The sequence below is a fragment of the Carassius auratus genome, chromosome 38 (assembly GCF_003368295.1).
Source record: "Carassius auratus strain Wakin chromosome 38, ASM336829v1, whole genome shotgun sequence".
Classification (NCBI taxonomy): domain Eukaryota; kingdom Metazoa; phylum Chordata; class Actinopteri; order Cypriniformes; family Cyprinidae; genus Carassius; species Carassius auratus.
The window spans coordinates 1,711,423-1,725,173 of NC_039280.1; the positions used below are offsets into that span (position 1 = coordinate 1,711,423).

Genomic DNA, 13,751 nt, shown 5'->3' on the forward strand with positions numbered 1-13,751 from the left:
GCTTGTAAAATTGGCACAAAGGGATTCCTTCAAAGATAAGATACAAAAACTGAGACAAGGCAAATTGCCAAATACTCATCCTTTGTTCCAACTTGACCCAGTATTGTTCTCAAGTTGGGTCTATGTTGGGTCTTTTCTCAGAGTGCATGAAGATTGGATGATGCCTCCTTGAGAACTTTCTTGATTCCATATCAGTCATAAATAGTCGCCCACTCCACCATGAAATCCTCTGTTCCTCTGCCTCCACCTGGGAAATGTGCGCCAGTCGACCTGTATGCGAAGAAAAGGTGGTGCAGAGTACAATATCTGACACAGCAATTTTGGAGTTGATGGAGGAAGGATTATCTGATGACATCACTCTTAGACAACAGTGGCGTTCTCTAAGACGAAATGTAAAGATCAGAAATGTCGTCATTGTCAGGGAGGAAGAGATTCCCCGCAATAAATGGAGACTTGGACTAGTGCTCAATGCTTGTGCAGATGAAGACGGATTGGTGCAAAAAGCCAAAATTCAAATAGGAAATAGGAAGTTAGGGAAAAAGGGTCAAAGACTGACCAATCCATCAATTCTTGCACGTCCTATTCATGAATTAGTGGTACTTGTAGAGAACAAATAAATCTGATGTATTTTCTAATCTTGAGACTTTAAGTGTCACAAGTTCATCTGGTAGTCTTGAACCAAGAGTCGGAGATATATATACTTTATGTAATAATTTGTTCTAACATTTATATAATGTTTATCATAAATTGTAGTAATTTGGTGGAAGTGTCTATAATGTATGAATGTAATATTCAAGGTAATAAGCAGAGAATGTGCTCTCTTAAAATGCTTAAGGTTATGGGTTCATTAAGAAAGATATTATTTTGAAGAGTAACAGGTCATATGACCAGGTTGAGTTGAACGCGGGACCATTACATTATGGGTTGAAGTAACATGGATACAGAGAAACGCTAATGGCTCTGTCCCAAATGGCACCCTAAACCCTCACGTCTTCCTCTGACTCCGCACTTTCATTACGTAATGCCGCTTCGACTGTTGGATAGAAGTCTGCTGCGGAGCTCGTCCCAGTCGAGGGCACCCTTTTGAATGCTAAAATGATGAATGGGACACCTTACGGTCAGTCTCGTGGACTTAACAGGCAAGACCGAAAGTACACATGAATAGTTCCATTTGGGACAAGGTCCATGGTATGCAGAGCCTGAAAAAGAGTACACGGTATTTCATCTTTAAAACTTTTGCATTTTATGTTGGTCAGTTTGTCGCTTCAGTTAAGATTCCCCCCAGTTGTTGCAGAAAACATTATATTACATGGTATAATCATGGTCAGTGCAGACATGTAGTTGAACTTACTTTCTCATCGACTGTTCCTTGCTCGTCCACTCAGAGAAGTATAATAAAGATGATGTCCACTGCTGATGGTGTTCACAGGTGTCTGAGGAACGTCTACCATTTCTCCTACTATGACACTTCTCTTGGTTACTGCAAAACATAGGTTAAAAGACATTTGTGGCACATTTAAGAGAATATTCGGTTAATCCTGTATGTCTCTACATGCTCAGTGAAGTTGCAAAACAACTGTGATTCTGTGTTTTATTGTGGTGAGTTACATGTGTTTTGGTTGTGGTGGGCACCTGTTTAAGTCTGGTAACTGTAAAATGAAGAAACAGCAACTTCAAATGATCTCGGACATATTCTGAGACATATTTCACACGGGAAAAAAAAGAGACTGAATCCTGGGACAGTGAGGCTAATCTGGGAGCAGTTTGGGAAAGCATAGGGAAAACCTGTTCGCGACAGAGGAGAACATATATTGCCCTCTGTTCTTCTCTCTGTCATGCTCTCCCCTAGGCAGGGACACACTCACAATGCTGCGGGACCCGGGAAACTGTCCAGTGTCTGACAATGTGGAATTTCTGCTACAATGAATGGATGGGGTAGCATGCCCTCCACGCTGAGGTTTATGTTGCAGCTATCCCAGTCTTTCATGCTGCTATTGACGGGCATTCATTGGGAAAACATGATCTAGTGTTCAGATTTTTGAGAGGCACGAGAAGACTGAAACCCTTTCAAAAGGGCAGCCTGTCTCCAAACAACGGCTGCCACATTGGGTGGAAGACGCTTTTGCCTTGGCATATTCTAGCCATGGTATGGAATGTCCTATTTGTGTCCGAGCCCATTCGACGAGGGCTGTCACCTCCTCGTGGGCGTGGACTAAGTTAGTTTCTAAGATATTTGAATGGTGGCTGGATGGTCTTCTGAAGAATACCTTCACCAGATTTTTGACTGTGCTCGTGGTCTCGACTAGGTCCTATAGGGACATCGGGGGCGGGACCATCGTCAGGTTCAGACTGTGGAACCTCCATTCAGCCGTTCTCTATGAGTGTTATATTGTGCCCTGCATTGCCTCTCACATGCTTTTTGCACTGTTGTATTACATGCTTGCATGTGTTCACAGGACTGTAATGTCTTATCTTTGTAGGGAACTGTGCTGCATCTCTTTCTCAATAAGAGACCTGTCATCGGACATGAATTTTAAGTAACCTGATTGAAACCCCATACGGGAATCTACATCCAACCCCCTCTAGGCATGTCGCAGGGTCACATATGATTTGTTGGGGATTAATTTTTTGTGTCTTGCAAGAACTGTTCATGGCAACTCCGCCAAGGCTGAGCCTTTTTACTTCACTGTTTCCATGGCATTGTTCTATACAGTCCCCAAGGTGTTAACGCCATGCCGAAAGACCGTCCTCAAGAGGGAACATCTCCAGATAATGATGTAACCTCGGTTCCATGAGAGACAGGAACAAGACATGGCAAAGGGCGCTGTGTTCACTGCTCAGGTCTGCTGTACTGTCGTTTCAGTTGGAAGCTTCTACCGCCAATACGGCACATTATATATTAGCAGGGCCCCGCCCCATTTGCCATCTTGGCTGGCATTGGATAGTGAGAGTTGCAATTTCACTGACATTGTGCAATACGATTTTAGGTAGGTTAGGAAGGAAGGAGGTCTCCAAGGCGTTAACGCCATGTCTTGTTCCCATCTCTCGGGGAACCGAGATTACGACAGTAACCAGAGACGTTTTCTGGCAAATCAGCTGTCTCGCACGTGAATTTAACATATTCCAAGTTTCATTATGAAGTTGCAAACTAAAATACTAAAATGTAAAAACACATCTATGCTTACGAGAAATATTTTATCATTAAAATCCCATACATCCGCATATCTTGGTAGATAAACCGTTGTGATTTGCTTTTAATCAAAGCTCAGAGCACACCATAAATACCATATAGACTGTATAAGAAGAAGAATGAGCTTTATTGCCAGGTATGTTTACATATATATAAACTAACAGGGATAAAAACAGGTAAACACACAAGATCGATTTTAAAGTTTGTAAACTGAGAACAGCGAAACATGACATATATTTTATACTTTTAAATGAATGAATAAAGTAAAATAAGTATATAACATAAAATAAGTTAAAAGAAGCCGAGATGTTTATGTAGTTGTGGTCTAGCAACACGCTTGGTCTTTGATTGGCCAATGCAATGTTTGGCGATGACGTTGAATCCCGGAAATCGAAACTTATCGATCTAAACGATACGAAGAAGTGAAAGTAAACTCGTGTCTGTGATCAGTGTCGGTGTGAACCACTGTCACTGTTAGTATCGTGTTAAACTGATTTAAAAATACGCTAATGCGTCTTTTAGTGTTCGTCCGCTGAACATATGACGCTCTGCGTGGCGCTCACGTGCTGATCAACGTAGTGAACCTCTGTCACTAGTTCTTTTTTAACTGTGCAATGGAGTCTCTGTCATTGAATTATGTTTCTCAGCTGAACGAGTACCAGCAGAAGAAACAGTGCACCGTGGAGTATGAGGAGGGATCCACAGATGGACCGAGTCACAACAAAACGTGTGGAGCTATCAATCATTCATTATAGGCGCAGATCATTATTGTTGACTTGTTTCTAATCACATCTGTGTTATCAGGTTCACTATGAGGGCTATAGTTAATGGACAGCAGTATCCTGAGGGCACTGGGAAAACCAAGAAAGAGGCCAGGATAAATGCTGCCAAGAACGCCCTTGATGCCATAAAAAACACTAAAAATACTGAACCTGTAAGTATAAATATATTTACAAAAATATAGTTTACTTACCAAATATTCTATTATTTACACACTGTGTGTGAAGGTGGCTTTTCAAAATATTGAATTGCTATATGATACATATTTTTATATTGTATACAAACACATATACATTATTTATTCATTTATATATTTTCTAATACTGTATATTCTGTATACTAATATTGTAAAACTGCATGTATAATATTTAATATGTTTAATATACAAAAATATTATAAAAAGCATATTATAAAATGTATGTGCATGTTTTTTACCTGCAGACAACGTCATCTGTTCAAAACACTCCCAACAATATGACTGTATCTCAGAAGAATTATATTTGCTGGCTCAATGAGTATTCAATGAAGAACAAGTTATGTTTTAAGGCGCGTGAGTCCAGAAAGACAGGAAACACTGCTCAGTGAGTATTTAAACATTTGCACACACATCTGTTCTTCTAATTCACAATGTCCTGCTGAGAAAAGATAGAAAAGTATAGTACCTTTTACATTAAAATGAGTGCAATCTGCAAAATAAATTCCAGCCCCTAGCAAGTAATAACATTTAATTCTTCCTTATCTCTTTTGCAGATTGTATACTTATGTTTGTAAGTATGTTTGTGGTGATAAAGAGTTTCCTGAGGCTTGTGGAAATAATAAGAAGGACGCTAAAGAAGCAGCGGCAAAATGTGTTTATGAAGAGTTACTCAAAACACAAGATGTAGAGGTAACAGCATTTATCTACTTGGACTGTATAATGCTCTATTTTTTGTTTGACTTCTTATTTTTTGGAATTTAAGGTCTTCAATGTGAACAGCAATCGAACACAGAGGTCAGAGGTTGCGTCTCGTGGGTAAATAATTATGATGACTGACAGTAATCGACTTACATTTAAAATTGTGTTCACCCTTCAGACCATCCAAGATCAGGATGAGTTTGTTTCTTCATCAGGTTTGGAGAAATGTAGCATTGCATCAGTGTCTCATCAATGGATGCCCTGCAGTGAATGGGTGCCGTCAGAATGAGAGTCTAAACAGCTGATAAAAACATAACAATAATCCACAGTTCTCCAGTACATCAGCTGAACAGCTGAAACACATCCATCATTAAGGCATTTACTTCAAACCATTGCTTCTGGCTAAATTATGAATCCATAATAATGCTTCATTAAGAGAAAAAGTGCATCTCCTGTTGTCTCTCACAACAAAATCCACCCACATATTTGTGTAGAGCTGTTATGGCTTGTAAACGCTACTTGATCTGTGCAGATTTCTCTCCTGATTCTTATCTGAGTTATTATGGATTATGGACTCTTGAAGTTAAAAACGTCTTGATAGATTTGTTTCAGCTTTTGTCTTCTCCAGATGTTCACTGATGGACTGGAATGCTGTGGATTATTTTGTGATGTTTTTATCAGCTATTTGGACTCTCATTCTGACGGCACCCATTCACTGCAGAGCATCCATTGATGAGACACTGATGCAATGCTACATTTCTCCAAACCTGATGAAGACACAAACTCATCTTGATCTCGGATGACCTGAGGATTGGCACATTTGTCAGTTTATTTTTGGCTGAACTATTCCTTTAATCAATATACTCTATATTGTGCTGTTAATTTGACTTTTGTCCTTTATTCAAGTGCTAGCCTGGACCGTGCCAGTTTGAGTTTAGCTGATGAACCTCGATGCACCACGCCTGACAGCAACTACATTGCACTTCTCAATGACTACAGCCAGAAACATAAACAAGCACTTGATTTTAACTTGGTGGAGAGACGAGGCCCTCCTCACAACCCTGAGTAAGTCTTGAGCTCTGCAGATTTATTGGAGTTGAAAACAAGAAAACTTACATTTTCTTTTTCAGGTTTGTATATAAAGTTGTCTTCAACGGGAAGGAATATCCTGAAGGACAAGGAAAGAGCGCAAAAGAGGCAAAGCAACATGCTGCTCAGCGCGCTTGGAGCGAAATTAAGGAGCAATCTGGAAGGACCACACAGGCAAGATGCTTCAGAAACACAGATATATTTATAAGTCTAGATGTTCATGATGTCGTGTTTATTAATGCACATGCATGTTATGAATCAACAGAGTTCTGAAGATGATGAAAAAAGTTTGAAATATTCACGTTTTACACACTAATTTATTAGAGTCTATCCAATTCATAAAACATAAGCGCATTTATGTTTATTATATATATTTGAAAAACGTATGAAATCAATCTGTTACAGAGTGTGACTCCACTGGATGTAAAACCGAAAATAAAGTAAGCATTTTTTAGATTTTGTTTTTATGTATATAATTTTTTTTTCAGTCATTAATGACATAAAATAACATGCTACATTTTTTTTCCTTTAGATTAGCAGCAAATTTTCCTCGGTCACCAAATGGTCTGGCCGGGAGTAGAGAGGTATTGCAACATTATTTGCCAATAATGGTGAAGTAAATGAGTACAAACCAGTATTAGCTGAACTGTAAAGTAAAACAGAATTAAGTTATCTGTTAAATTAGTTGCATTTTCTGTGACAAATGAAAAAATATAAAGTAAGGCTGAAAATATATATGCTTGTGAAGTTTGGGACATATATGTTTTTCATTATGAGTATCCTCCCTAAAGTAATGTTTGCAAAATGAATAGATAAATCCCCCAAAACTCTTGGTAAATCATAATTATGACAAGTTATAATTATTAGATTTAAAAAATGCAAAATTATGACATAAAAATCATGTTTATAGGTTATTTTTATGTCATAATTTTAACCTTTTAGTACCATAATATACACCTCTCATAATTATGCCTTTTTCATATCATAATTTTAACCTTTTAATATAATATCAACTTTTTAATCTCATAATTTTGACTTTTTATATCATTATTAGGTTTTATCAAAGCTTTTTTCTTCATCTGGAAAAATTTGCCATCCATAAGAATTTCAAAGTTATATAAATAGGATGTTTTCATAAAACCAGTCCCGAAATTCTCCAAACGCTAGAAAATAGTTTTTCTTTTATTGACTTTTTTTTCTAGTATATTCTTCTTCTAATACTTTCCACAGGTTGGTCCTAACATGAACGAACAGAACCCAGCAAAGCCATCTGGAGGTCAAATTTCAAACCAAGCTACAAAGTCAAGGTAAATCATAACCGGCTTACCTTGTTTCAGTCAGCATAGCTTTAGAAAAGCCTTTTTCCTAGCTGATATGTTCATTTTTTTGTAGGTTTTTAGAAGACTTTGATTCAATAAATCCAATTGGCAAAGGTGGCTTCGGCCGTGTTTTCAAGGCAAGACGAATACTTGAAAACACATATTATGCTGTGAAGATAGTGAAGAGTACAAAGTAAGTCAATGAAGTTGTGGTATCATCTTTGTCTTTACATTATAATTTGATACATATATATGTTACATAATCCCAATACTTGCCATTTTAGATGGGTTGTGTGCCTGGGATTGCCAAAAAAAGTTATCTAGGCCAGCAGCTAAATAGGTTTTAAAACAAAATATACAGCAGTGTACCTAATATAATGTTGTCACATGCTGTATTTCCTTAGAAAAGCTCGTCGTGAGGTTGATGCTTTGGCTAAGTTTCATAACAGCAACATCGTCCGCTACTACTCATGTTGGGTCGAGGGCACTTCGTACAGACACGAGTCTTCAGAGAGCTACGGCCCCTCAGAGTAATTCACCTAAAACAACTCTTTCTGAAACAATCTGCAGTCTCTACATTCAACTATCTGTAACGTGTATATTTGTGCTGCTCTCCCTGTCTGCTGGCTTTAGTTCTGTCAGTGACCGGAGAACGCAGTACCTCTACATTCAGATGGAGCTTTGTGAGGGAGACACACTTCGTGCCTGGATTGATCAAAGAAACTCTAAAGATGTCGATTATCCAGAGAGGAGGACGGATGCCGCACAGATCAACAGGCAGGTGCTGAAGGCTGTGGAGTACATTCACAAAGAGGGCTTGATCCACAGAGACCTGAAGGTGGGCAGCTCACTAAAATACGTTTTGACACTGTAATAAAGGGATCCATTTGCAGCTTTAATAAAGTTATAACAGAATAGTAAATAGAATCCAACAGTATGGTCACAATGGCAGGCAGCAGAGAATGTAGCCGGGGCAATACAAGACTTTGCAATGGTTTAGAGTCTGGAAGCAGTTTAAATAGGGGAGCTAAGGGGAAACACCTGTGCTAGCAGTCAGTCCCAGGCACAGGGATTATACGAAATGAAGTCCATAAACATAGTACTCAAGACAGGGTTTCCTTCAGTGGCGATCGGAGAGAGCAATTGTGGTCTAGTTCCTTGAGTTGGGGAGGTCCGTGAAAAAGTCTATGGCTATGTGAGACAATGGTCGTTGGGAAACTGGAAGTGGCTGAAGTAGGCCTGCTGGACACTGTTGAGATGATTTAGAGATGTTACAAATGGTACACTGATGAACAAAGGCAATAGTATCTGATTGAAGAGTGGATTAGCAGAATTTGTTAGAAAGGAGCTGAATGGTGGCTTTTATACCTGGATGCCTGGTACTGATAGAGTTATGGACCCATTGCATCACACATTGATGGATACTGAGCGGAAAATAGGTGTGTTCAGGAGGACATTCTGGCAGAGAGTTTTCACTGAGCTGTGCCTCTGCGTTTTCTGTCATGATATCCCATTGGATAGGAGCGAGAATGTGGTAAGAGGTAATTATTGGTTCATTGGATGCAGGAATCAGAGAAGAATCGAACTGCCTAGATAGAGCGTCCGGCTTGACATTCTTTGAGTCTGTACGTTTAGTTAGTTTAAAATTGAATTGAGTGGAAAAACAGAGACCATCTTGTCTGGATCCTCTTCAGTTTGCCTACAGAGCAAACAGGTCTGTGGATGATGCGGTCAACATGGGACTGCATTACATCCTGCATCACCTTGACAGACCTGGGAGTTACACAAGGAACCTATTTGTGGACTTCAGTTTTGCCTTCATTACCATCAATACCACCTTCTCTCAGACAAACTCACACAGCTCTCCGTGCCCACCTCCATCTATCAGTGGACCACCAGCTTCCTGACAGACAGGCAGCAGCTAGTGAGGCTGGGAAAACTCACATCCAGGACTATTACCATCAGCACTGGTGCCCCACAGGGATGTGTGCTCTCCCCGCTCCTCTTCTCTTTACAAGGATAACTGCACTTCAAAGGACCCCTCTGTCAAGCTCCTGAAGTTCGCAGACGAAACTATAGTCATAGGCCTCATCAAGGATGGAGACTAGTCTGCTTACAGACAGGAGGTTAAAGAGCTGGCTGTCTGGTGTGGTCTTAAAGGGGTCATATGATGCTACATGCACTTTTAGAAGTTGTTTGAACTGAAATGTGTGTTGGCAGTGTGTGTTCACAACCACCCTAAAATTATAAAAAATCCACCTAGTGTTTCTTGTTTAATCAACTCAAATCTTTACCCCTTTTTTAAATCAAGCCCATCTTAGATGCCTGTCTGCCAAAAATATCCCCCTCCCAAAATAGTTTGATTGATAGTAGAATTTCAGCACAGACTGGAATGGCGTTGTCTTGCCTTAGAACCACCCTGAGTGAGCTGTCAGTAGTCCACCATTATTTCATCGCAGGAGCAGTTGTATATAAGAATGACTCTTAAGCAATTGAGGTGTTCTGTTGTTGGATTTAATAATGAACACAGCAGCCATCATTTACTCCCTACATCTGAGCCACTGAAGGTGCAGTGGATTACGTATGTTTTTGAAGATAATGCACCCCCGACCTACATAATTACGTCTATGTTTGCGCTTATCATTTGTGAAACAGCTTCACCTACAGAAGAATGAGTGTAAGGGTTTTTTTAATGAATCTTTGTATATTGCCTTTCCTAATAATGTGCCAATTAGAAAGACTCTTGATGGATGTGGCTAAAGTAAACAGTCCCTCAGAGAGTAGCTCGGAAGAGAGGGGCGGGGTCAGCATAGCTACCAGCAGATGACATTGAACCCCAAACCATCACTGACTGTGGAAACATTACACTGGACCTCAAGCAACGTGGATTGTGTGCCTCTCCTCTCTTCCTCCAGACTCTGGGACCCTGATTTACTGTCATCAGAGAACATAACTGTGGACCACTCAGCAGCAGTCCAGTCCTTTTTGAAGCGAGATGCTTCTGACGCTGTCTGTTGTTCAAGAGTGGCTTGACACAAGGAATGTGAAGCTGAAACCCATGTCTTGAATACGTCTGTGTGTAGTGGTTCTTGAAGCACTGGCTCCAGCTGCAGTCCACTGTTTGTGAATCTCCCCCACATTTTTGAATGGGTTTTGTTTCACAATCCTCTCCAGGTTATCCCTATTGCTTGTACACTTTTTTTCTACCACATATTTTCTTTCCCTTCTCCTCTCTATTAATGTACTTGGACACAGAGCTCTGTGAACAGCCAGCCTCTTTAGCAATGACCTTTTGTGTCTTGTTCTCCTTGTGCAAGGTGTTAATGATCGTCTTTTGTATAACTGTCAAGTCAGCAGTCTTCTCCGTGATTGTGTAGCCTACAGAACTAGACTGAGAGACCTTTTAAAGGCTTTGCAGGTGTTTTTATTTATTTGGTTAATTAGAGTGTGGCACCAGGTGTCTTTAATATTGAACCTTTTCACAATATTCTAATTTTCTGAGACACTGAATTTGGGTTTTTTCTTAGTTGTCAGTTGTAATCATCAAAATGAAAATAAATAAAAATTTGAAATATATCAGTCTATGTGTAATGAATTAATATAATATAAAAGTTTCACTTTTTAAATGGAATTAGTGAAATAAATCAACTTTTTGATGATATTCTAATTATATGACCAGCACCTGTAGAGTATAAAAGAATAGTTACGCCAAAAATAAGCTGACAAATGTGCTCATCCTCGGGTCATCCAAGATTAGGATGAGTTTGTTTCTTCAATAGATATGGAGAAACGTAGCATTGCATCCGTGTCTCATTAATGGATCTTTTGCAGTGAATGGGTGCCGTCAGAATGGGAGTCCAAACAGCTGATAAAAACATCACAAAATAATCCACAGCACTCCAGTCCATCAGTTAACATCTGGAGAAGACAAAAGATTAAACAAATTCATCAAGATGTTTTTAACTTCTAACCATTGCTTCCTACTAAAATATGAGTCCATAATCCATAATAACTCATCCTCCAGTGAAAAGGTGGTCTGGACTGAATCAGGAGAGAAATCTGCACAGATCAAGCACTGTTTACAGCTCTAAACAAATATGTGGGTTAGTTTTGTTGTGAGAGACAACAGGAGATGCACTCTTTCTCTTAATGAAGCATAATTTAGCCAGAAGCAATGGTTTGAAGTAAATGACTTAATGATGGATTTGTTGAATCTTTTTTCATATCCAAATGTTAACTGATGTACTGGAGTGCTGTGGATTACTTGTGGATTATTGTGATTTTTTTATCAGCTGTTTGGACGGCACCCATTCACTGCAGAGCATCCATTGATGAGACACTGATGCAATGCAACATTTCTCCAAACCTGATGATGAAACAAACTCATCTACATCTTGGATGATCTGAAGGGTGAGCACAATTTTAAACCGAAGTCGATTACTGTCAGTCAGTACTGATGCTACCAAATCTGACCTCAGAAGACTACAGAGGGTAGTGCGGACTGCTGAGCGAATCATCTGTCCAACTGTTGCCATCTGGTCATCACTACAGAGCTCTAATCCCCAGAACAGCCAGACACAGAAACCGTTTTCCTTACCTCAGGCAATCCATCTCATGAACACCTGTCAATAATTCCCTGCGTAACCTCTGCGTATTCTACACCCATGTCTCAGTTAATATTATTTTATTTCAAGTAACAAAAATGATCACTTTTTATTTCAGCCTTTGAACATAATGTTCAACAGTGAGGGAACAGTAAAGATTGGAGACTTTGGCCTCGTGACCACAGCAGAAAATGACAATGACACACAACTTCTGGAACGGACTGAAATGACAGGAACACTTATTTACATGAGCCCAGAGCAGGTGAGTCCGGAGGCGTACTGTACCTTCAAATATGACTTGCTATTCACAAATCATTTTACTTAACTGTAATGTTATGATTTTTCAAGTAAAAATGGAAATTTATTCAATGAAAAATGTAGAATAGAACTTGATTTTATCGACTGGGAATAGATTGTGAAATGTTGTTACATGCCAGCTGGTTAATGGAGAGAGATTTATGTTGTCAGGTCAAGAAAAAGTAATTTCAGAGGCATTTTTCTAAAAGATCATTAGATATTTGTGTGAATCATGCACAACGAGATTAGGAATGTGCATTAGCAAAAGCATATTTTGATTTCATGTTGATTGCAATGTTTCTTACAGTGTTTAAATGCCTTTGTGCATAAGTTCAATTTCCATTTTTCCAATCCAAATGTTTAGGTGGCTCTAACACCCTATGACAAAAAGGTGGATATATACGCTTTGGGTCTCATATACTTTGAACTCATCTGGAAACTTGCCACAGTGTCTGAAAAGGTTAGGTTCATCTTTATTTAATAATACAATCCATGTATGCAAGTATGCACATTGTTATAAATAATGATATGATTGTTTTACTTTATTTGTGACATCTAGATTTGGAAAAACATAAGAGATAGGGATTTTCCACCACAGTTCTCCAGCAAATTTAGCTTTGAGGTGAGTGTAATTTCATGATTGAAGTTGAAACTAAGCATGCTTTTTTTAAGTGCAATTGCTAATTTATGCTGGAATTATCAATTAATGTATCAGCTAATTTGAATATTAGCTTGCTATGCTCACTTACTCGAAGACAACTGTTACATGCTGTCTCATTTTTCACGTCTGTTGAAACAGCACAAGCTTATAGATCGAATGCTGAGTCCCCGTCCTGAAGAGAGACCAGACGCCTCCGAGCTGATCAGAGAGCTGGACCGATCTTCAGCCGTGCTGAAAGCTGATCCCAGTGACTTCGTTTCAGGGTGAGCATACTGAACCTGACCGGTTTGTGTGCACCAGAAATATCTTGTTTAAATAATTCAGATGTAACCGAGAAATGGTTTAAATGAATGTTTTGTTATAGGATAATGCATAATGATTTTCTGCTGTATATTGCTTTTTGATATTTTTATCTTCTATAGATTGTCTGATAGTTTTGATGTGATCGCAAAACTTGGTCGTGGAGCCTATGGCTGCGTTTATAAAGTAAAACATATATATGATGACAAGATCTATGCTGTAAAGAGGGTCATCTTAACCGGGTAAGTCATTATTTCGTTATTAATTCATTCATTGTACTCATTCACTGTTTGTATTGATTTCATTTATTCATTATTTTATTTATTTGTTCATTCATTCCTTATTTATTTCTTGCATTTCTTTATTTATTAATTCATTACTTTACATTCTTTTTTTTTTATTCATTTATTGATTTTGAAAACAGGAAAGCTGAATCTGAGGTGAAGGCATTGGCTCGACTAGAGCATCCAAACATAGTGCGTTACATCACATGCTGGCCAAGTTCTGAAGACTGGACGTCAAACCAAGAAAGAAACCAAGAGTCCAAGTAAGCAAGTCTCCTGCACTTTTGATAAAACATTCAGTGCTTCTCAACAGTCTCGTTTATGCATTTTAT

At 38.9% G+C, this 13,751-nt stretch overlaps 1 protein-coding gene across 4 annotated transcripts in view; it reads left to right on the forward strand.

Annotated features, from left to right (window-relative positions):
• The window catches only part of LOC113056626 (interferon-induced, double-stranded RNA-activated protein kinase-like), a 31,933-nt gene that overhangs the window by 8,600 nt on the left and 9,582 nt on the right, over window positions 1-13,751 (forward strand). For 2 of the 4 annotated variants that reach the window (XM_026223401.1, XM_026223400.1), the window contains exons 18-21: window positions 12,732-12,796; window positions 12,974-13,098; window positions 13,258-13,377; window positions 13,560-13,682. In XM_026223401.1, coding sequence (XP_026079186.1) covers window positions 12,732-12,796; window positions 12,974-13,098; window positions 13,258-13,377; window positions 13,560-13,682 — 433 coding nt within the window. Of the gene's footprint in view, window positions 1-3,597; window positions 3,918-3,994; window positions 4,125-4,411; window positions 4,552-4,720; window positions 4,857-4,929; window positions 4,983-5,771; window positions 5,931-5,995; window positions 6,129-6,359; window positions 6,395-6,486; window positions 6,539-7,184; window positions 7,262-7,346; window positions 7,467-7,677; window positions 7,804-7,906; window positions 8,112-11,995; window positions 12,140-12,538; window positions 12,635-12,731; window positions 12,797-12,973; window positions 13,099-13,257; window positions 13,378-13,559; window positions 13,683-13,751 lie in introns of those variants that run through there. The other 2 variants (XM_026223403.1, XM_026223402.1) reach the window with 2 other exon arrangements.